The sequence below is a fragment of the Pimephales promelas genome, chromosome 2, assembly GCF_988280905.1.
Source record: "Pimephales promelas chromosome 2, fPimPro1.hap1.1, whole genome shotgun sequence".
In the NCBI taxonomy this organism is placed as follows: Eukaryota; Metazoa; Chordata; class Actinopteri; order Cypriniformes; family Leuciscidae; genus Pimephales; species Pimephales promelas.
Genome location: NC_142770.1, coordinates 31,613,389 through 31,635,820, shown reverse-complemented (window position 1 = coordinate 31,635,820; position 22,432 = coordinate 31,613,389). Strand labels below are relative to the sequence as shown.

Genomic DNA, 22,432 nt, shown 5'->3' with positions numbered 1-22,432 from the left:
ACTGCAGCCCGTGTGGTTGTGGAGGCAAAAACTCGGGCCTGGGAGGAGGTCGGTGAGGCCACGGAGAAGGAATATCAGCTGGCCTGGAAGAGATTCTGGCAAACTGTCCGGCGCCTCAGAAGAGGGAAGCAGTGCCCTACCTATGCTGTTTACAGCGGAGGTGGGCAGCTGTTGACCCCAACTGGGGATGTCGTCGGATGGTGAAAGGAATACTTCGAGGTTCTTCTCAATCGCGCTGTCACATCTTAATGTGCTCTTTTTTGCAAGAAAATGATATCTAGGATTCAGACCGCATCATAGTACAGAAACTGCGCTAGTTAAAATTACAAATGATCTACTTTTAGCTTCTGACCAAGGCTGTATTTCAATACTAGTTCTACTTGATCTTAGCGCTGCATTCGACACTATAGATCATAAAATACTCTTGGATCGACTACAAAACTACACTGGTGTTAATGGACAGGCATTAAGCTGTTTTAGATCGTACTTATCGGACCGTTATCATTTTGTCTGTTTAAATGGGGTAAAATCGAAGATAACATCAGTAGACTATGGAGTACCGCAAAGATCAGTGTTAGGCCCTCAGCTATTCTTAATATATATGCTGCCATTTTGTAATATTATAAGAAAACATGGAATTAATTTCCACTGTTATGCTGACGACACTTAATTATATATTTCATCGCAACCAGATGAAAACACTAACTCATCTAAATTGACAGAGTGCCTCAAAGATGTAAAATGCTAGATGATGCGTAATTTCCTGCTATTAAATTTAGATAAAACGGAGGTATTACTTATTGGTCCAAAAAACTACACACAAAACCTCTTACAATACAACTTTAATATAGACGGATGCCCTGTTACTTTATCCGCTACAGTAAAAGACCTGGGTGTTATACTAGACCGCAACTTGTCTTTTGAAAATCATATTTCATATGTTACAAGAACAGCCTTTTCCACCTTAGAAACATTGCTAAGCTATGTAACATGCTATCTGTTTCTGATGCAGAAAAGTTAGTTTATGCATGCATGAACTCAAGACTAGATTACTGTAATGCTTTATTAGCCGGTTGTCCTCTATCCTCATTAAACAAGCTACAATTAGTGCAAAATGCAGCTGCTAGAGTTCTTACTAGGTCAAGAAAATATGATCATATAACACCGATTTTATCATCTCTACACTGGTTACCTATTAAGTTCTGTATCAATTACAAAGTATTGCTATTGACCTATAAAGCCCTAAATGGTTTAGCTCCTGTGTATTTAATGGACCTTCTATCACCCTAAAATCCACCGCATTCTTTAAGATCACTAAATTCGAGGTCAAATTCTGGTCATTCCTAGGATATCTAAGTCCACTAAAGGAGGGAGGGCATTCTCGCATTTAGCACCAAAACTCTGGAATAGCCTTCCCGATATGGTTCGAGGCTCTGACTCGCTGTCCCACTTTAAAACTAAAGACGCATCTATTTAGCCAAGCATTCAGATAATGCTTACCTTTTATTCCTCAGTTGAATCAGATCGAATGCATTTAATACTATAAAACTTGAAGAGTCTGTGGGTTATTTGTATAGGTTGCATAGTATTTACAGTCATTACTTTCCTGTGTGTATTGCGTGAATGATGGGTGGTTGGGCAGATATAGTTTTTTGCAGTAGGTGGTATGCCATACGGAACCTTAAACGGAATGCGTTTTTGCCACTGAAGCGCATTACCGCGACAGTGGGGCTCGACAGCCTTAGTCAAACGGGTGGGCACGTATGGTTGGGTTGCGGAGAGTTTGTGAGATTGTGGTTTTTAACATCTACTCCCGTGTAGTGGAAATCATTATGAACATCAGCTATGCTATTTATTTCCCATCTGCCTTTCTGCTGTTCTCTCGGGACGCTTGTCCAGAGAAAAATGGCGTTCGTCAGCTCCAGTTTGTATCCAGCCGCACACGGAGACTTCAGATGCCCCAATGCCTGCGATGAGAAGACTAAAGCGCATGTGAAGAGATGACTCAACGCCTGTGAAAAGACGACTCAACGCTGGCGATTTGTTATGCCCTTAATATTACATGATTAACTAAATGTATTTTTCCATGTACTTTTCTGTAATGCACTTTCTGTAAAGCTGCTTTGAAACAATATGTATTGTGAAAAGCGCTATACAAATAAACTTGAATTGAATTGAAAATGTATGGATGCTGATCTGGCCCCATTGCGGCTCCAGGGCATCCGTATACTCAATTACCTGGAAAATTGGCTCCTTTTAGCCAAATCCAGAGAATTAGTGACTCACATTGTTCACATTGACATTGTTCTTCGTCACATTCAGTCTCTCAGGCTGAGGTTGAACACAGAGAAGAGTGTTCTTGCCCCAGCTCTATGCAGTCTTCTTAGGGATGCACCTGGATTCTGTTCTGATGCAGGCCTGTTTGGCTCCTGCCCGGATTTCCAGTCTTCTGACATGTTTGCCCCACGTCACGGGCACTTGTCGCAGGCTGCTGGGTCTCATGGCCGCAGCATCCCCTGTGCTCCACATGAGACCGTTTCTGTGGTGGATGAAACTAGTGTTGTTTTTGGCGGCCTGTTTTAATTTTAGTTTTAGTCTAGTCTTTGTGTCAAGCTGACATTGTAGTTTTTATTAGTTTTAGTCACGTTCATACTCTTTTTAGTCTAGTCTAGTTTTAGTCGACGGAAACCGATGACATTTTAGTCTAGTTTTAGTCGACGAAAACCGATGACATTTTAGTCTAGTTTTAGTCGACGAAAACCGATGACATTTTAATCTAGTTTTAGTCGACGAAAGACAGTCTAGTTTTAGTCAATGAAAATTGTATTTTAGCCTCTTTTTAGTAGGCAATTTTATTTAACCCTGTCAAAATATAAGTAGCCTACCTAGTAGTAGGCTAGCCTATAGACGAAACCAAATTTTTCTTTTAGCCAAACCCATTTCAAACAATCTTATCTTCTTATTATCTTCTTATATTATTGTTACCTTATAGACTCAAGAATACATCCATTCCAGACACAGCAGACGCTCTGAATTGAATTTACAACATAGTTATATTTTACCAACCAAACATGTTAGAAGTAGCCTACACACATGATGAAATGAAAGTTTTTCCAAATGTCATTTCTTCTTTTTCTCCCAAAGACGAATCCCTTTCTCTGTGTCAGACTTAACTTTGTTTGTTGTCGTTTATTAACAGTGTGCGCTCTAGGAGCGGTGCGTGATTAACAGCAGAGCAGAGATCTACACTGTAGGTTACCTCAACAACGCAACACAATAGATGTATGCTAAAATACTGATTTGAAATAAAAAATAGAGAATAAATGTGACTGTGGTACAGCCGTAGATCAGTTGCGCTCAAACGCAGCACATGTGAAAGCAATAACGAGCGCGGCTCCTGCATACACACTGCAACACGCATACACTCTACACACGGAGTGTGTGTGAAACACCTGTAACTCCTTCTTCTAAATAATGCCGCGAGTGGGGCTTGAGGATCTGAAGTCACATGCGTTTGCACAGTGCGATCTGAGGCAACCATTTGAGCTTTTAAACTTAAACTTTGCTATTTTATTTTTTAAATGAGTGATCGTTTCGCTTGTTAAGACCCTTATTCATCGTCTGGAATTGTTTAAAGCCCTTTGAACAGTTTGCACTGAAAGTGTCTTTTGGACCTTGAACCGTTTGGTTCCCATTGAAGTCCATTATATGGAGAAAAATCCTGGAATGTTTTCAACAAAAACTAGGGATGCACCGAAATGAAAATTCTTGGCCGAAACCGAAAACCGAAAAAGAGGAAACCAAGGCCGAAAACCGAAACACCGAAAGAAATTATGCCAATTATTAGTATCATTGCATTTATGGCTATGACTGTGCAAACTTTACTAAAATCAAGGCATTGCAATTGCATAAATTAATATAACATTTTCAAAGAATAAATCAATTACAAATTATGCAAATATATATTTAGCACAATGCACAGTATAAAATAAAATTCAAACTAAAATGTTTAACTTGACCCCACTCATGTGTGCACTAAATAATAATCTACTGGCCTGCAGAAAGGTTTTAAACTGAAATGTTCTCTCAAAAACAAAGCCAACCGCAAACTTCTCATCACTAGCACCCAGTTTGCAGGTCTAAATTAGTTACATTTTAAAAAATGTAGCATACAATAGCATAAAAAGCCTTTTTAAATGAACAATGGTCCATGTTTAATACAAATGTACATGAAACTTAATGAAACATTTTTAGTGAATGTAGAAAATATTTAAGAGAGCATTAATTTAGTTCTATACATGTTCCCATATACATATTTTTTTTTGTAATGTCACAAGTAATAATCTCAGGGTTTACTGGGTTTTACTTTACATGATTATTTTTGTATTGGTGGTGGAATACTAAAAAATAAACATTGTCATGTATTTATCTGTCTTCTTCTCGCCGATTCCTGATGGTTAGAGGACAGTTGCTTAAGTCGACCCCTGTCGTTTCAAGGAATAGTAACAGTTACAACGGAGAGCGCGTCAAGTATAAACGCCTCGACCGTTTGGAGCGGTGCACGCGCTGTTTGTGGAGACTCGCGCTGCCTTGTTTACTTTCGCCTGCCTCCGCAGCGCGAGTCTAATTTATAAGTTTTAATTGTTTCCTGCTCCAAACAATGCGTGCCGCCATGACGACGACTCCGGTTCCGAGCGGGTCAAGAGCGGTGCGCGCGCTGTCTGTGGAGACTCGCGCTGCCTTGTTTATACTTTCGCCTGCCTCCGCAGCGCGTGTCTCCACAGACAGCGCGCGCACCGCTCTTGACCCGCTCGGAACCGGAGTGGTCGTCATGGCGGCACGCATTGTTTATAGGTGGATAAACAAGGTTTCCGTCTCATCGCGGGTTCAGATACACTGAAATACGTCCACACCGCAGACATGTTGCTTCAGACAAGCACGTGCAGGTCGCGGTTTCTGTTTGCGTCATCACAACATTTCGGCCGTATTATTTCGGTGATAAAAAATTTTCGGCGGCAGAATATTCGGTGCATCCCTAACAAAAACCTTAATTTTCGACTGAAGAAAGAAAGACACGGACATCTTGGATGACATGGGGGTGAGTAAATTATCAGCAAACGTTTTTTTTTTAAAGTGAACTACTCCTTTAAAGTCTTGTGCTGTTTTATAAAGGCACAAAGCCATATCATGGTTTCGATTTTAGTTTGTCGGCAAAATATAGCGCTAGAGACCTTTATGTTAGGGTATACATTTTACATCTCATATGTGTGGGAGAAGAGAGAGTTCAGAAAAAGGCCGTTTCGAACTCGGGTCGAGAGCATCAAAAGCTTCAAGCCCTACGACCTGCGCCACCGTAGCTATTTCTTGACAAGCTTCTTTTTGCTAAAAAGACAGGCACTTAGTGCAAATATACGCTCCGTTCTCTAAAAAGTAAAAAAAAAAATTGGGCCCCAAGTGCGCATGGCCAACTTGCAATAAATAAATTTGTTTAGATCGGCCCTCGCGGCCTCGAAACACAACCGGCCCACAGGGGAAATTCCCGACTCTCCCGATTGCCACTCTGCCCCTGGTGCCCAGGGCCCCTTAGATGTCATGGGCCCCTGAGGCAAGAGCCCAGTTGCCCTAATGGTTAATCCAGCCCTGGTGGTCTGTGAGTGGTGTGTGCATCTGGCTCCTCCTAAACGGACATCCTTTACTGTTCTGATCTGACAATCTTTGGTGGTTGCCACCGGTTATTAATTAGCCCTAAGAGCATAATAATCATTTATACACAACAACAATAAAATAGCACAATGACAGGATTAATATGGTATACCCACGTTGTAACAAATAAATAAAAGATCTTTTTCACAAAAGTTATCTTGCACTTTTGCCTCCGGCATCGTCCTGTCAGTCATCGCACCTCACTCTAGTCATGTGACTCCTGTGGCTCAACTTACCTCAGTATCTCCAATTTACACTTTATATTCTTCAGTCCAGTGCAGAGCAGCTTCACTCCTGAATCCCGCAGATTATTATTGTTCATGTTCAGCTCTTTCAGATTGGTATCTGATCCAAGAACTGCAGCCAGAGATGAACAGCTTTTGTCTGTTAAGTTACAATCATTTAACCTACAACAAAAGTCACAACATAGAATTAGATGTTATATTAGATGAACTTATACAATACATTTTCTATATACTAATATTAATGAAATTTTCCACTTATTTTTTACATAAACAGCATATACAGCAAAGAGGCCGAGTTAAACTAACATTTACCTTTAAAAACTACAATTTCCTCAACAATAGTGTTTTTTATACAGTGACAAATTTCCAAGACAAAATGAAGCATGTTTGAAAAAAATGAAATGTTTTTTGAGTTCAGTGTAGGAAGGCTTTAACCATTCATTAAAATTAATCGGTTCAAATGAGTCAGTTTGCGAATTGGACGTCTCATTATCGGATGTGTGCGTGTTGTGATATTATCCTGGCAGTAAGGACATCCCACAAGATTTGTGTCATCACAGAAAACACTTCATCACTGGATATTTTTTTCGTTTATTTAAAGTGTGGTTTATATGTCAGCTGAATGCGTGTCGCTTTTCAGAGAAGATAAGGCAATGTATATTCCAAGTGCATCTACATGACAACAACGATGTGTTAACGCCTGTGGGTGCCTCGTTTGTTAGCATTGCTGGAGACAACATGCTATACAAATACGGTGCTGTACAAAAACATAAATTGTCTCAAGTATGTCTCAAAGTTTTTATTTGTGTATTTACTTCATTTGTATTATTTCTTCCCCAAGCTCATAAAATAAATTTGGGTCACACATAAATTGACAGGGTCGGTTGGAGACTGGAACCGAACATTTTTTTTTTATGCCTTAGTGGTGGGCATAGATTTTTTTTTTTTATCTAGATTAATCTCACGGTAATCTTGGAATTAATCTATATTAAAATGGCTCATTTGAATTCATGAAGGCATTCAGGCATTGAAGGCATTCAGAATATGTATGATACCCAAATAAATAACCTCACAGGTAGTTTGTAAGATGAGCAGGGGCGGAGCTAAACTCTTCATCAAGGGGCTCTCTGCTACCAAGTCATTTTAAAATTAAAACCGTACAAAAATATACATCTGATGAATGCATATGTAATAATGTGTCACTTGTTGAGCCAAGTAAGTTTATGTTAAATATAACACAAAGACTATCTCGTTCTTTTCCTTTTAATGCGCCCGATTTATATTTTCTCTCCATTTTACTAATTATTCTCTACATTATACAGTCGCACCTCATGGGACCCACTATATGGTATTAAATCGGCTAGGTATACATCTGCGCTAAAATATCAAGGTGAAAGTCATCATAGCTTGTATAATATGGACCCAGCTCCCAACCCAACTTTGAGAATAGATTACGGCAATATGTTTTTATCGCTCGATAAGAGTCTCACTTTAACGCAGCAAACTAACGCCAATAACGGCCCACCATATTATATTTTGTAATGGCGTGCAGGGGCGGAGTGGCAATCGGGAGAGTCGTAGAGTTGAGACCGTGAGGGCCGGTCTGATAATAGTGACACATTGTAAGTTCTTACCATCCGGCGGACTGGTGTGCGGCCGCTGCCCGCTGTTCAAACTGTGCAGCCTCTCTGCTCAACCCGTAAATGAATCCGTCGATCCGCATATTTTGTTTGAGTTCTTAAATGGTCTAGTGCTATATCTTTTGCCAAGCGTGTCAGACGTTACGGGTTCTTATCTGAATTTATATAGTTTTTTCCTCTCTCTCATCAAAACCGAATATGTTCATCAGTGGTTACAGTCTATATCAAGCAGGGACACGTTTGTGTGCATTTTATTTTGTGATTTCATTGGAAAGAATAAAGAGTTTCCACAACGGCGATAGATTGAAGAGTGGGTCCGAGTGAAGACTGTGCGCGCACCACAAGAGTATGAAGTACCAGGTTGACTGGTGGTTAAGTGCTTCATTTAGCATGATTGTTTGATCTGGGCACTTTAAAGCTAAATATAAAAGCTTTTTATTTCAGTTTTATTTAAACTTAAATTAAATGTATTTGAAAGCTGGCCAAAATTTTTATTCTTGTATGAAGATATAATGTAATAGCAAAATACATTTAATTTGTTGTGTTTCTTTTCTTTTAAATTGTATGTCTACTGCAATACTGTTTTTGCAAAAACTACAATAAAACCAGTTGGAAAGCATCTTTTGCAGCGATTTTTGTGTGAGCATATCAGTGAACACCCCAGACCCCTCGATGAGTTTCACGTCTTAGTAAACTAAAGTTTAATGCGTTTTATGAATGATTGTTCCAGTGCACATAGACAACCATTAGCCGCGTTTCCACTGCCGGGCCAGGGCCGGGCCGTGCTAGTGCGTGCCAGGGCCAGTCGCGTTTCCACTGTCACTTCCGGGGCTTGATCGGGGCTTCCTCAGGGCCAACGGCCAGGATTTCTGGCCCGTCGAATACCTTGGGCCAGAGGGGGCCAGCTCGGGCTAGAGGCGTGCTCAAGGTAAAAGGCGGAGTTTATCGGTGTTATGGAATGTTATGATCTGAAGCAAGATGCACATAAGGGTGTCCATGTTTAACCGATTAACCGTTTAAAATTGCATAACATTTTAATTTGAACTGTAGGATATGCCAAATGCTGCGCAACAATATATAGGCTACATATCGACGAATTTTCATATCGACGAATTTTCAGATATTTGTTTGATTTTTTTGCCCCTTAAACATTTAAAATATTTGACAAATTAATATGAAAAAAAAATATATTTTACTGGTTTTCTGAGGCCAAATTAGAACCTGGAAATGATATTTTCCCCGCAGTGCTGAATGAGAAGAGCCGTAACCACAGCCTACAGAAAGGGGATTTATGGGTGATTTATAGGCTATAATAAATGTGTCTGATAATAAAATAATATAAAATAACGAGGCATTAATTGTTTATTAATAAACTATTGTTTTCTAAATGATTTTCGGCTAAAAACATATCTCCATCTCCGGATGCACATTTAGAGAGAAATTAAGCTACATAAACATAGAAGATATTGGCTTTCGATTCGAATTTGTTCGTTTTAAATTGGACATTTAAAGCTTTAATCTACAAAGGATATAATATAACCCCTGTAGACTAAAGCTTTAAATGTCCAATTTAAAACGAACAAATTCGAATGCGGTGGCTGTTTCAGTTCTCGCGCTTCAGTTCACGGAGATCATGAAGCGCGCCTTGATTAATTGTTAAAGCACAACGTTTTCTTGTTATAAATAAATGTATTTGCGAATAATGTATTATTATTTTCTGTATGACCAGAAATTAAAGAGTATTTTAAGTTGTTTCCACTGAAAGAAATGCAATGAAACTGTTCACATGGGCGTCTCGCAGCCATCAGTGCGTGCTCCACACACACTGGATATGCGCTGATATTTGTCAAAAATATTGTGTTTATTTGTGCTCTGTTCCTTTTTTGGATAAAGGCGTCTTCTACATATGCAGCCTAATAAAATGTTACAATAATGATGATGATGGTTATTATTATTATTATTATTTGCAGACACGGAGTTTTTGTGAAATGGACGTTTTGCTTATTTTCAATTGGCAATTTCAGTTTGAAGGGTGATGGAAATGGGGCTTTAACTGCTCCGTACTTGCTGCGTTTTATTTCTATAAATTAATTTCGTTTCAAATGGGGTCCAATCAGTTATTAAAGGTGTTAAAAATTTACTCTGTATCTCGAGGTTGCGGCGCGCACACTATGCACCGAGTATTAACCGATGGGCCTCGGTTAACGATTAATGAATAACTTGAAAACGTGCCCGCAGCCCTACTTATATCGCGCAAAAAAATCGCTACTTGAAATGGAGAATCGCCTGTACTGGTCTCGGGACACTATTGCAGCCACTACGGCAGTTGAGTTAATATACATGCTATCTTCCTAATTTAAAAAAATTAATTAATTCATAATACCCGCTGAAATGGGTTGGGTTTTATGACGTTTGATCCTGAAAGGCGTGTTAGGGGTGGGGTCTGGGGCAGCGCTGTGGGGCTACTGGCCCGGCAGTGGAAACGCAAGCCCGGTGCTTGAGGCCCGAGGCCACTAGCTCGGCCCGGCTCGCTGTTAGCTATGGCCCAGCCCTAGCCCGGCAGTGGAAACGCGGCTATTGTGTAGGTGGAGGGTGCTAACACAAACCTAAAATTCTCGGCACAGCAGCATTTGTCCAAATTTCAATCTTAACCGTTCTATTTCATCAGAAACGATCTTAAAACAGGGCTTTAAGTGTAAAATACCGAACTAACCCTTTAAACTACAGAAGTACTCAAAGAAATAAGCATTTAAATATATAATTACTGGGAGAAACTGAGGGACAACTAGTATATGATGTGGTGAGATGTAGGTATTTTATTTTAGTAGCCTGTATTATAAAAATCTCAATGTTTTATCTATAACCTTTCAAAATGTCATATTACGTTTTGGCAATATAAATAACATCTATTCTGTACCAAATTACATTATTTCCCCCCAGTTTGGGTATATGAATAAAATATGCCTTTTTTTCTACCTCAAGTATGAGTATGTGATAATATAATATTCTATATAACAAGTCATACAAGTCTGGTGGATCATATGATACAAAACAAACATTTTTACAAGATATTTAATATTTTGTCTTAAATTGTGATAAACTGTCTCCACACACACACACACACACACACACACACACACACACACACACACACACACACACACACATCTTTACAGGTATAGCTTCATGTTTATAGAGATAAATGCATTTTTCAGATGAGAGCTAAACATGACAAAATATATAAAAGACTTACAGAGCTCTTCTGGAGGCTTTAATGACTGCCGATAATCTGATGAGACACTCGTCTGATTTCTTGAATTTCTGAAGCTCAAACTTCTCCAGCTCTTCCTCTGATGTCAACAACACAAAGGCTAAAGCAGACCACTGGGCAGGTGAAAGGTCACCAGATGAGAGACTTCCTTTGCTAAGGTGGGTCTGAATCTCGTTCACCAGAGTTTGGTCGTTCAGTTCATTCAGACAGTAGAACAGATTGATGGATCTCTCTGCAGGAAGATTATCTGCTAATTTCTGCTTGATGTACTGAACTATCTCCTTGTTGCACTGAACTATCTCCTTGTTCCTCCGGTCAGTGTCGTTTCTCTTTGTCAACCGACCTCGTAAGAGTCGTCGAACTTTCCCTTTGTTGCTCTGGTCAGTGCCGTCTCTCTGTGTCAACAGACCTCGTAAGAGTCGTCGATTGGACTGGAGTGACAGACCGAGGAGGAAGCGAAGGAAAAGGTCCAGGTGTCCATTTTCACTCTCCAGCGCCTTGTCCACTGCAGTCTTGAGAAAATCAATCATGGTTTCATTTCTGTTTTCCTGTTTTGTAGACTCATGATCAAACACACTTGTCTTGTTGATGTCTAGAAACAGATGTGCATAAAGGGCTGCAATAAACTCTTGAATGCTCAAGTGAACAAAGCAGTACATGGTACCAAGAACGATCCCTGTTTCCTCCTTAAAGATCTGGGTACACATGCCTGAGTACACTGATGCCTTATAGACGTCAAGACCACAGGCTTCCAGGTCTGAGTCATAGAAGATCAGGTTGTTTCTTTCCAGCTGATGAAATGCCAGTTTCCCCAGTGAAAGGATGGCGTCTTTATCCCAGGAAACTTCTGGTGTGTATTCTCCATCATATTTCCGGCGGCTCTGCTGGATCTGAAAGCGGAGAAAGTGTGTGTACATTTGTGTCAGAGTCTTGGGAGTGTCTTCAGTGTTTGATTCCTGCAGTGTTTTAGAGATCTCATCAGCCTGAGTGTTTCTCACATCATTATTTCTCTTCTCCTCCAGAATGTTCTGGAGAACAGTGGCTGAAATCCAGCAGAAGACTGGGATGTGGCACATGATAAAGAGACTCTTTGATTGTTTAACATGATCTATGATTGTGTTGGCTTGAATATCATCCTTGAATCTTTTTCTGAAGTACTCTTGCTTTTGTGTGTCGCTGAATCCTCGTATCTCTGTCAGCCGGTCGATACAGTCAGGAGGAATCTTACTGGCAGCTGCTGGTCTGCTGGTGATCCAGACGAGAGCAGAAGGAAGCAGATTTCCCTTCATGAGGTTCGTTAGGAGAACATCCAGAGAGGCTGGTGACGATACATCACGCCACGTCTCATTACAATCAAACTTCAGGGGAAGGCGACATTCGTCCAGTCCATCAAGGATGAACAGCACTTTGAACTGATTCCTTCTTGTAAGGTTCAGTCCTTTTGTCTCTGGGAAAAACTGAGTTATAAGGTCCATCAAACTGAGTTTTTCTTTCTCCTTTAAGTTCATCTCCCTGAATGGAAGAGGAAATATGAAGCTGATATCTTGATTTTCTTTTCCTTCAGCCCAGTCCAAAACAAACTTTTGCACAGAGACTGATTTCCCGATGCCAGCGACTCCTTTTGTCAGAACAGTTCGGATCTCCTCGTCTTGTTCAGACGCTTCAAACAAATGTGTGCATTCAACCTGCATCTCTTGTGCTTCATGACGTCTGGAAGCAACTTCAATCTGTCTCACCTCATGTTCAGTATTGACCTGTTCACTGCCACCCTGAGTGATGTAGAGATCTGTGTAGATGTTATTCAGGAGTGTGGAGTCACCTTGCTTCACCATTCCTTCAAACACACATTGATACTTCTTCTTTAGGCCACATTTCAGCTGATGAATGAAGAACAGCTCACCTAAACACAGGAACAGAAAATAGATAGTTTTAGTCTTCACTTTCTCTACATTTATAAGAGACAATCAGACAGATGATGACGAGTCTCTTGCCTTCTAGAGCATCAGCAGCTTCATCTTGCTTCATCTCTCTCAGGTAATGTAGTGTGAGATCAAGAGCTGCTGATTTGATACTGGATCTGTTCTCATTAAAGTCCTTCACAAAGTGTTGTGTGTTCTCATGTTGTAATATTTTCTTTAACTTCTCCAGTTCATTCTTCAGAAATGTGATTATTTTCCTCTCAAGATCCTACAAAAAAAAGTAAAAGAAAAGGCAGAATACACAATTTAAGCCAAATTGTTCATCTACATTTGGTATCAACAATTTATTCAATAATTATGATCCATGTATTTAAAAAATCCAGTTAAAAGAATAACATGCTAACCAAGTTGTGCTAAAATGTGTTTAAAAGGAAAAATAAGTCCTAATTAAATTTCTTTGTTCAATAACATATTTGTTTGTTATAAATATTAAACTTTTATAAAAATGTTTTCCTACCTGGAAGATCCCAAGAAGATTGTCTTTGAAATTCTTGTGTTTCCTGTGAGTCTGAAGGTCTGTGTCTAATGTCTCATATTGAAGCCTGTAATCATATTAGTAAAATAAAATACTAACTGATATTTTACAGAAAGAGAAATAAGCATCAGCTGTGAAAATTCTGACAAATATTTGATCTAAACATATTTCAGGATTGGTATTCACTGATACAACTTTTAAACAGTCAACACGTGACAAAATGAGTAACACAAAATACCTTTTATTAGATGATGGTGTTTTCTCACTGAAGTTTGGTGGATGATCATTAGACTGATCACTCTTCAGAGACACAGAGCTGGACACATGTGAGCCTGATCTTACACTGATGACACAAAGAACATTTGAAAAGGTTTAATATTGCAAATAGTAATTAAATGCAGTATAGCTGTGCATTTGTTCATTTATAACTACGGTTTGTAAGGCCTGCTAAATCGATCCAATGGCGGTATTCGATTAGAGGTGAAGGTTTCATCCGTGTTCGTCTCTTCCCATGGCAAAGGGATTTTTTATTAAATGCAATACATTTTAACTTATGTATTAACTCGCTTCATCTGACTCCATAAAATGAAAAGGTTTTTCAATGATATCTGTGCATCATTAAATACATGTTAATGTTTGACTATTCCTTTTAACTCTAATGAAAATAAAGTCAAAATCTGTTAGAATAATCAAATATAACAATTTATTATGTCAGCTAAATGTATAATGTCAATTTACCAATCAGTTCAAAGATCATCAATCCAAATAATCAAATGGTCCAGAATAAGAGGAAAAGATGTGAACCCAACATTGTATGCTACGTGAGCTGAGAGTCACGAGACCTTAAACCACACGGGCTAATCTGAGTACAGAAAAGAGCCCTGAGCTCTCCGTTGCATTTCTTTATATATCCAGACCTCCTTTGATATGTAGAACATGAGTTTACAGTGGGAAAGTTACTGCGCTCAGACATGTGTGTGTGTGTGCGACCATCTCTCACATGAGAGTCATTTGCATGGGCCAGCATTGCATCATGAGTAACTACAGTTTACCATTTTGCACGTCTTAAGTCTTACCAGTTTAAACATTCAGGCGATCTTGAACTATTTGGTAGACTTGCGCGCTGTCTGAGAGATGTTTTTTTCTGCACACATACAAGCCGCCTCACACGCTCGCGGGTAACAACAGTTATTTTCGTGGATTATATCGCGTTAACAGCCAAAAACATGCGACAATTATGTATATTTCAGTCTTGGTGACTGGTGTGTATCCTCTAAACATCTTGTTTTAAATAAGCATACATCGCACGTGACATTATGTTAGTGGCTACAGGATCTGTGCACAAGCTCTTCAGTGACAGCAGCCATGGTCTGTCATTAATCTGGTTGTCAAATTCAACAAATGGCTTTCATTTTAAGGAATCAGGAATAATATACTATGTATTTAATTTAGTTTTCAGGACTAAAACACTACCCAGTGTTATTTTACATTTGATTACTTTATTCAGTCTCTGTAGGACTATTTCTGAAAACTGGTGTCAGACCTAAGCAATAACTTTTCTCTTTATATGTAGGCTATCTATATTCTATTTTTTCAATTTTATTCAAAGATTGAAATCAAGCTTCCTTGTGTTGTGTAAATTCTTAAGAACAAAATTACCCCATTGTAAAAATGCAATGAATGAGCATTCATTTTAGGAGATAAATGTAATAATAATAAAATAAAAAAAGAGTCTAGACTCCCCCCTCAAATTAAAAATCTGACAAACAGTTTATGACATCCTTCCAGAACTTGTGCATATCAGAACATTCCCATAGACAGTTACAGTTCCTTTATTATTTTGGCATTTTGTAAAAATATCAGGAATATTGCTAGACATATGATTGAGTTTTTCAGGTGTTATATAAACCTTTGTCACCATACTGTAATAATTTAATCTGCGTGTTTATGATTTGTTTTTGCGCCTACTTCAGTCCATTCAAATTCCCCTATTTCTTCTTGTCTTGAATGTCTTTCCTCCATGTGTTTAATTTGTCTACAGCAGACTCTTTAGATAAATAATAATTTGACAAATGGCCCTTTTCACCTCTTTTTCCAATTATTTCCTGACAGTTTGAAATGTACATAATATCTGTAGACCTGGAAGACATAAAACTTTTAGGCTGTGAATATTTGAAAAAAATGTTTTGAGGGAATCTGGTGTTTATAACACAATTCTTGAATGTAAGAAGTATTTCATCCATACACAAGTCTTTAATAGTCTGAATACCTTTAGTTTTCCATAGTTTAAATCTTCGGCCTTATATTTATTATTATTTTTTGTTAGACAGTTTCTAACTGGTCTTGATGAATGTGAAGGGGTCATGTTTGCCTTCATGTTTGCTATTAATTACAACAGTTATAAATGTTGTAAGCTATTGTATTTTGCTGAAAATCTTAAATGTGTTGATTAAATGAAAACAGGTTTACATAGTTTACTGACACTTATTGGTTATTTACTGGTTCTACTGCCTTAACAATGACACTCCCAATGGATAAGATGAGGATAATTTAATAGCATTTAATATAGCTCCGTGTACGTATGAATAATGAATATCAGAAAATAGTCTGATAGACTGTTTAATATACAACACATGACTTATTTTGGCATACAAACAACCAATTTGTAACCAAAGACTTGGCTATGTAAAAGCTACTTTAATTAGTAACTTTTGAAAGTTTCAGATTTCAATTCATAGATAACATAGATAGAGGGGAGCCCAAAAAAATGCAGTCTGCCTAGTGTAGTCCTTTTATTTAATCCGGCTCTGAACACACACAATACCTTTTATTAGATGATGGTGTTTTCTCACTGAAGTTTGGTACTTCACCTTTAGAGTGATCACTCTTCAGAGACACAGAGCTGGACACATGTGAGCCTGATCTTACACTGATGACACAAAGAACAGAGAGAGAGAGAAAACACTTTAGTAAAGGAGGATCAACTGTGTCTGAAACACATCTGTGTCTTCATCTTATCCTCCACAGAAACACACACACTCACACAATGGGCTATATGCACACATAAGTTCCGCATTTGACATAAGGATGCTCGTCTGTTTCCGGTTGGGGAGATTAAAGTGGAGGAAAACTGAGGAAAACGGGATTATGGCAGAGTCTTCAAAATTTCCTTTCCTCCCGTCTTTGAAATGAAACGTTCATAGGTTTAGATGTAATTTTATATATAGTTATGTTTATTTAATATAATTTTAAAAAGAAGCATAAGCACAACTAAGGGTCTGTTTTATCTGTTTATGTGACTAATGTTTCTTTACTATAACCATGGAGTATAAAATTCAATATAAATTCTTGGTATTGCATTGGACTCTACGATCGGCGGGAGTTATTGAGCATCCTTAAACCTTCACTGGAAATACCGCCGTGCATAGAGCCCATTAACAGTTTTATAGTTAACCATCATTTTACTGGCTCACATTAGGCTTAACAATTTCTTTAATATACATGAGTGAGATTAAACATGTTGGGGATTTATAAGATACTTGACTATAATTTAACATAACATTTTAAGTTTTTGATTATTGACAGAATAGAGAGCAGAAATGTCTGTGTGACAGTTTTGTTAGCATACTTGAATTGAATTAAGTGTATTTGTTTTCTAATGTCTATAAATAATTTTATGATCTAAAAACTAAAGTAATTTATTTGGATTAATTCAGCGTCTAGAAGGTTATTAACAAATTATTAACTGCGATATTTTCTATTGAGCAAACAGGGCTTTATAGACACTGGCAGAGTTACTTTAAGATTTGCAAATATAGAGCCATGTTTAAAGTTGTGTTATTGACAGAGAAACACAAAGTCCAGTGGAGTTTAAAGTGAGAGTGTGAAAACAGACGCAGTCTCACCTGTGTTTCTCTGAGAGACTCATCTGAGAGAGAGAGTCCTTTCCTCTTTCCTCTGACATACTGCAGCTAAACTGACCCTGAAAACTGATCAGAAAACACTCAATCCTTCAGCATCACCTGCAAATCACAACATTTACACACATCAACAACATCTTATTGAAGAATAAAGACTTATCATCAACAACAGCAAAAACAATCTATCAAATAAAATAGTTTTTGATTATTTAGGCTAATGAGTTTAACTGACTCTAAATATGAATTCATTGGGGAACAGAAATGTACACTGAGCTGGAAAACTGAACTCAAATCGATATATTATCTATTCAGTTTAATAACAGCAGATTGTTGTTGATTGTCGTTAGGCTTCATCTGTCTGTCTACTGTAAATGTCTGCTTCAAAAATACTTTCGATTTCACATTACAAAAACAACAGCCTAACACGGAAGAGGAAATGGGAGAAAACGTTTTAGAAACATATTCGTGTTGAACAAACGTTTCTCAATAAAACTTTCTGTGTTTTAACTTCAAAAGATTGTAATTTCTGTCAGATTCTTCTTCTGTTCAGAGTAGCAGAAGAACAGCTTTCTGTAACTTCACATTTAAATCTCGCTTAATTTACAATATGAAGTTCCTAATAATAAATAATGACTGTAATGGAGAATGTAATAAACTTACTTGCAGTCTTATATTTGGTTGGTATTGTGCTAAATCGACATTTGTAGACATGTTTCTGAATCATAGATGAAATCAATTCCAGTGAGCGACAGGTTTGGGTGTGGACAGGTGTTGCTTTAGTTTTCTTCTTCTTCTTCTTCTTCTTCTTCTTCTTCCTTTTATTGGCGAGTCGCATCGATTTCGTGCATTACCGCCACCTACCGTGATCCAGAGACTTCAAGCCCCATTTCCCGTTCTTACCCACTATATAAACATAGCCAGCGCTGCGTGTTCAGCTCATTTGGCTTAAAAAAAACCCCCCTTTCAAATCCTGTCAATTAATCCTGTATTTTTTAAATATCTAAATAATGCTTCTCTATTATCATTTTCCTGTTCTGGTTTTAATATTATTCTCAAAGTTATGTCCGTTTCCTCTTTTCTCTGAATCTCTTCAAATAATTTATCTCTATCCTCTTTATATTTTTCACAATACATGATAACATGCTCTACTGTTTCTTCCTCTCCACACCATTCACAAAGTCCTGTTGGATGCTTGGATATTAATTTCAGTGTTTTATTAAGTCCCGTATGTCCTATTCTAAGTCTTGATATTATGTTTTCCTCCCTTCTACTTCCACCCGAGAACCTCTTTTTCCCCACTTTTGGTTGAATTGCATACATACTTCTTCCCTCAATTCCTGTTTCCCACACATTCGTTGCCATCTTTGTTTTATTTGATATTTAATTATTGCTTTAATTTCATCTCTACTATATGCTATATCCATTTCTATTCTGTCCTCTTGCAATGCTTGTTTAGCCATTTTATCTGCTGCCTCATTCCCTTTTACCCCAACATGAGCCGGTGCCCACATGAATTTTACTCTCACTCTTTTCCGCTGTAACATATATAATTCTTGTGCTATCTCTATCCTGTCTTGTATTTGACTGTTGTGCTTCAATGCACATAAGAGCAGAACTAGAGTCTGAACATACAACCACATCCTTCAATCCTGCCTCATTTATCCATCTCAATGCCATCATTATTGCAACTAATTCCCTGTGAAAACTGATAGACTATTTGATATTCTTGTTTTCCTGGATATCTGTAGTTTTGGAACAACAAAAGATGCTCATTGTCTGGATTTTTGGATGCATCCGTAAATACCTGTACTTTATGTCCATAATTTAACCATAAGGAGTCCCTTACCTGGATTACCTCTCTTTCACTCTGACCTTCTTTCTGCCTGATTTCTAATATTTTTAAATCAACTTCTGGCTGTGGCATTATCCACAAAGGGACAGCTGGTATCACCACTCTTGGAGTAATTTTTAGCTCTTTAATACCCAACTCTTTTACTAAATCACCAATCACCCATCCAAAACTATCACACTTCTTTTTCCCATACTCCCAGCACTGCTCTAATACCCTTAAAGTAGGATGAGATTTATCCTGTCCCATAAGATTTGCCCAGTATACTGCATTTAACTGTTGTCTTCTTAACTTGAGAGGCATATCTCCTACAGTACCTCTACCTGCAGCGCTGAAACAGGAGAAGATGGGTACGATCCACAACAAATCCTTAATGCTTTTGCTTGAATTCCCTCTAATTTGTCCAAGTGAGTTTTTGCTGCTGATCCATATACTACGCTTCCATAATCAATTACTGATCTAATTAACGTTACATAAATGGTTTTCAGTGCCAGCCACACATCTCATTATATTCAACACTCTTTTACACTTTTGCTCTATCTTCTCAATATGCTCTTTCCATGTGAGTCTACTGTCGAACCAGATTCCAAGAAACCTTATTTTGGATACCCGTTCTAGACTGATGTTATACAATTTTAATTTTATTTCATCGTCAATCCTTTTATTCGTGAAAAACATAACCTGAGTTTGTTCCACTGAAGATTTAAATCCCCACTTTAGTGACCATTCCTCCACTTCTTTCAATGCATTTTGCATTTTCCTCACAACATACTTTATATTCCCCCCTCTGAACCATAGAGCTCCATCATCTGCAAACAAAGATCTGCAAATATTTTTATCCACCCTCTTAAATACATCATTTATCATGATTATAAAAAGCAATGGACTAATGACACTCCCCTTTTACATACCTTTGATGATATGCACTCTCCCACTCTTACTTTAATTGATCGATCTTCCAGAAATTCTTTGATCCAATTATACATTCTCCCTCTTTTCCAGTTTCAGTAACAACCCTTCTCTCCACACCATGTCATAAGCCTTTTCAATGTCAAAAAACACAGCTATCACAATCTCTTTATTACTCAATGCCTTTCTAATATCTGTCTCTAAGCAAACTACTGGGTCCAGTAGTCCACAAAATCCACTCTGATTTATAGATAACAACTTCTCTTTTCCCAAATAATACATTAACCTGTCTGTAATCAATCTTTCCACTATTTTATATACCTGGAAAGTTAGTGCTATTGGTCTATAATTTGTTGGAATACTATGATCGTTACCTGGCTTCCTTATGGGAATAACTATTGCCTCTTTCCAGCTCTTAGGTAACACTCCTTCCACCCATATCCTGTTTAGCAACTCCAATATTACTCCCAATGCTTTTTCACTTACATTTTTGATCATACTAAAGCTTACTCCATCTTGCCCATCTGCAGATTCTTTCACTCTTTTTAATGCTCTCTTTAATTCTGCCATTTCAAATGGAGCATCTAATACACTGTTCAAAACTTCCCTTCTGTCTTTCACTGTCGGATTTCTTTTTAACATCTCTTCTCTAACTTTCTTTCTCTCTTCACACAGGTTTCTAGAGGAGTTAACTTTAATAAACTCATCTCGAAACATTTTTGCCTTCTCTTAATCTGTTACTGCCACCTCCTCTACCATTTTGAGTACTGGTAATTCAAATTACTTACTTATTGCTCTCATTTTCTTAATCATATTCCATATCTCTTCTACTGGAGTACTTCGCCCTATTTCATTACAAAATGATCTCCAATACTCCCTTTTTGTCTTCCTTACATCACAGTGATTGATGGTCAGACAGTCGAATTGGTACAGTCTTATAAATATTTAAGCACTTTTCTCGACAATAAATTGACATTTAACTCTTTCCCCGCCAGCGTTTTAAAAAAAAGTTGCCAGCCACCGCCAGGGTTTTTGACGATTTTCGCTAAATTTGAATGCCCCTGCTGAATATTTTCTTCCATGAATATATGAAGATGATATATATAAAAATAAAGATCTGAGCCTCTGCTTTTTGGCAAAAAAAACGTTTTTATTTTATCTTCATCTGTTCTTTTTTTATTGCCTCTTGAACAGAGGTAGGTTTTGTCAAAAACACAACATTTTGGACAAAAAACTGAGAAAAATGTATTTTTATCAAACAAGTGCATTTAAAAGCAGAATACATTCAGATGTTGTTTCCTTCATATCTAAAACTTTCCAAAATAAATTAAAAACATAAAATAAATGTAAAATATATCAAATTTCCCAGGATGTAAGGTAAATGTAACTTTTGCAATAAAACTTCTGCCTCTCTGTGTTCTACCTGTGAATAATGAATAATTGGAATTACAATAAACAGGCCTAGACACACACACACACACACACACACACACATACACAAATACATATTACAATGTGGTAAATGTGCACAAAGAGAGAAATAATTTGACAATTACACCTTCATATTTAGACAGCCACACATAAATGCCTGCACACACACATAAATATTATAGTGTCATAATATTATACGATCTATCTGCGGCACGTCCATGGCTAGCATGAACATGTGCATCTCTCTCACTGACTACTTCGTCCCGATCAGATTCAGAATTATCAAATAAAGAGTGATCGGACTCCGAGTCCATTAACCTCCAGTACTTCAGCCATATACCTCTGCATTGTCTGTCTGATACATTCTCACTACTCCACTGTTTGAGACGATTGCAATCTGTTTCTCTGATCAAAGAGTTGCGCAATCATTCAGGACATGCGCGTGGGTCTTCCTTACCGTATACCACCTAAAACACGGATACCCGGAAAATTCCGTGTTTGGCGCAGATGCGTTTTTTCATTAAACACGGAAAATTCCGTGTTTGGCGGGGAAAGAGTTAAGAAAAATACTGACTCAATTTACAAGAAAAGCCAGCAGCGTCTTTTTTGTCTTAGAAAATTATCTAAATTCCAGGTTGACTCTACTTTGATGACTTTGTTTTATCGTTCTTTTATTGAGTCTACTATTACGTTCTCCTTTGTTTGTTGGTTTCAATCCTTGAGGGTAAAGGAGAGGAACTTACTGAACAAGGTTGTTAGTATTAGCAGTAAAATTATTGGGTGTCCACAAGAAACCTTAATGGATCTTTACAAAAAACAACTGTTTAAGAAAGCAAACTCCATCTTGACTGACTGTTCTCATCCTTTACATCAACAGTTTCAGTTTTTACCATCAGGTTCATTGCTCAGAAACAACCAGATTTAAACACTCCTTTGTTCGGTCTGCTGTCTCTCTTCTAAATGCAAGGAGGGAAAGGTTGATTACACATCTTGGAATTGATTAGAATGTT

The 22,432-nt window shown here is 37.8% G+C and overlaps 2 protein-coding genes across 2 annotated transcripts in view; both read right to left on the bottom strand.

The window, feature by feature from the left end:
* The window catches only part of LOC120488318 (NACHT, LRR and PYD domains-containing protein 3-like), a 239,598-nt gene that overhangs the window by 158,966 nt on the left and 58,200 nt on the right, over positions 1–22,432 (bottom strand). The window lies entirely within an intron of this gene.
* Positions 5,936–13,388, bottom strand: LOC120467718 (protein NLRC3). The gene is made up of 4 exons (XM_089121969.1): positions 13,296–13,388; positions 12,851–13,046; positions 10,842–12,759; positions 5,936–6,110 (listed from the first exon to the last, which is right to left on the bottom strand). The coding sequence occupies exons 2-4, from the start codon at positions 12,882–12,884 to the stop codon at positions 5,936–5,938; spliced, it is 2,127 nt and encodes a 708-aa protein (XP_088978095.1). The 5' UTR covers positions 12,885–13,046; positions 13,296–13,388.

Coding starts and splice junctions, on each gene's coding strand:
- LOC120467718 (XM_089121969.1), bottom strand. CDS start 12,884: ATGAAGCAAGATGAAGCTGCTGATGCTCTAGAAG. Junction 12,760..12,850: donor AGCTGCTGATGCTCTAGAAG/GCAAGAGACTCG, acceptor TCCTGTGTTTAG/GTGAGCTGTTCTTCATTCAT. Junction 6,111..10,841: donor AAAGCCTCCAGAAGAGCTCT/GTAAGTCTTTTA, acceptor CTTTTGTTGTAG/GTTAAATGATTGTAACTTAA.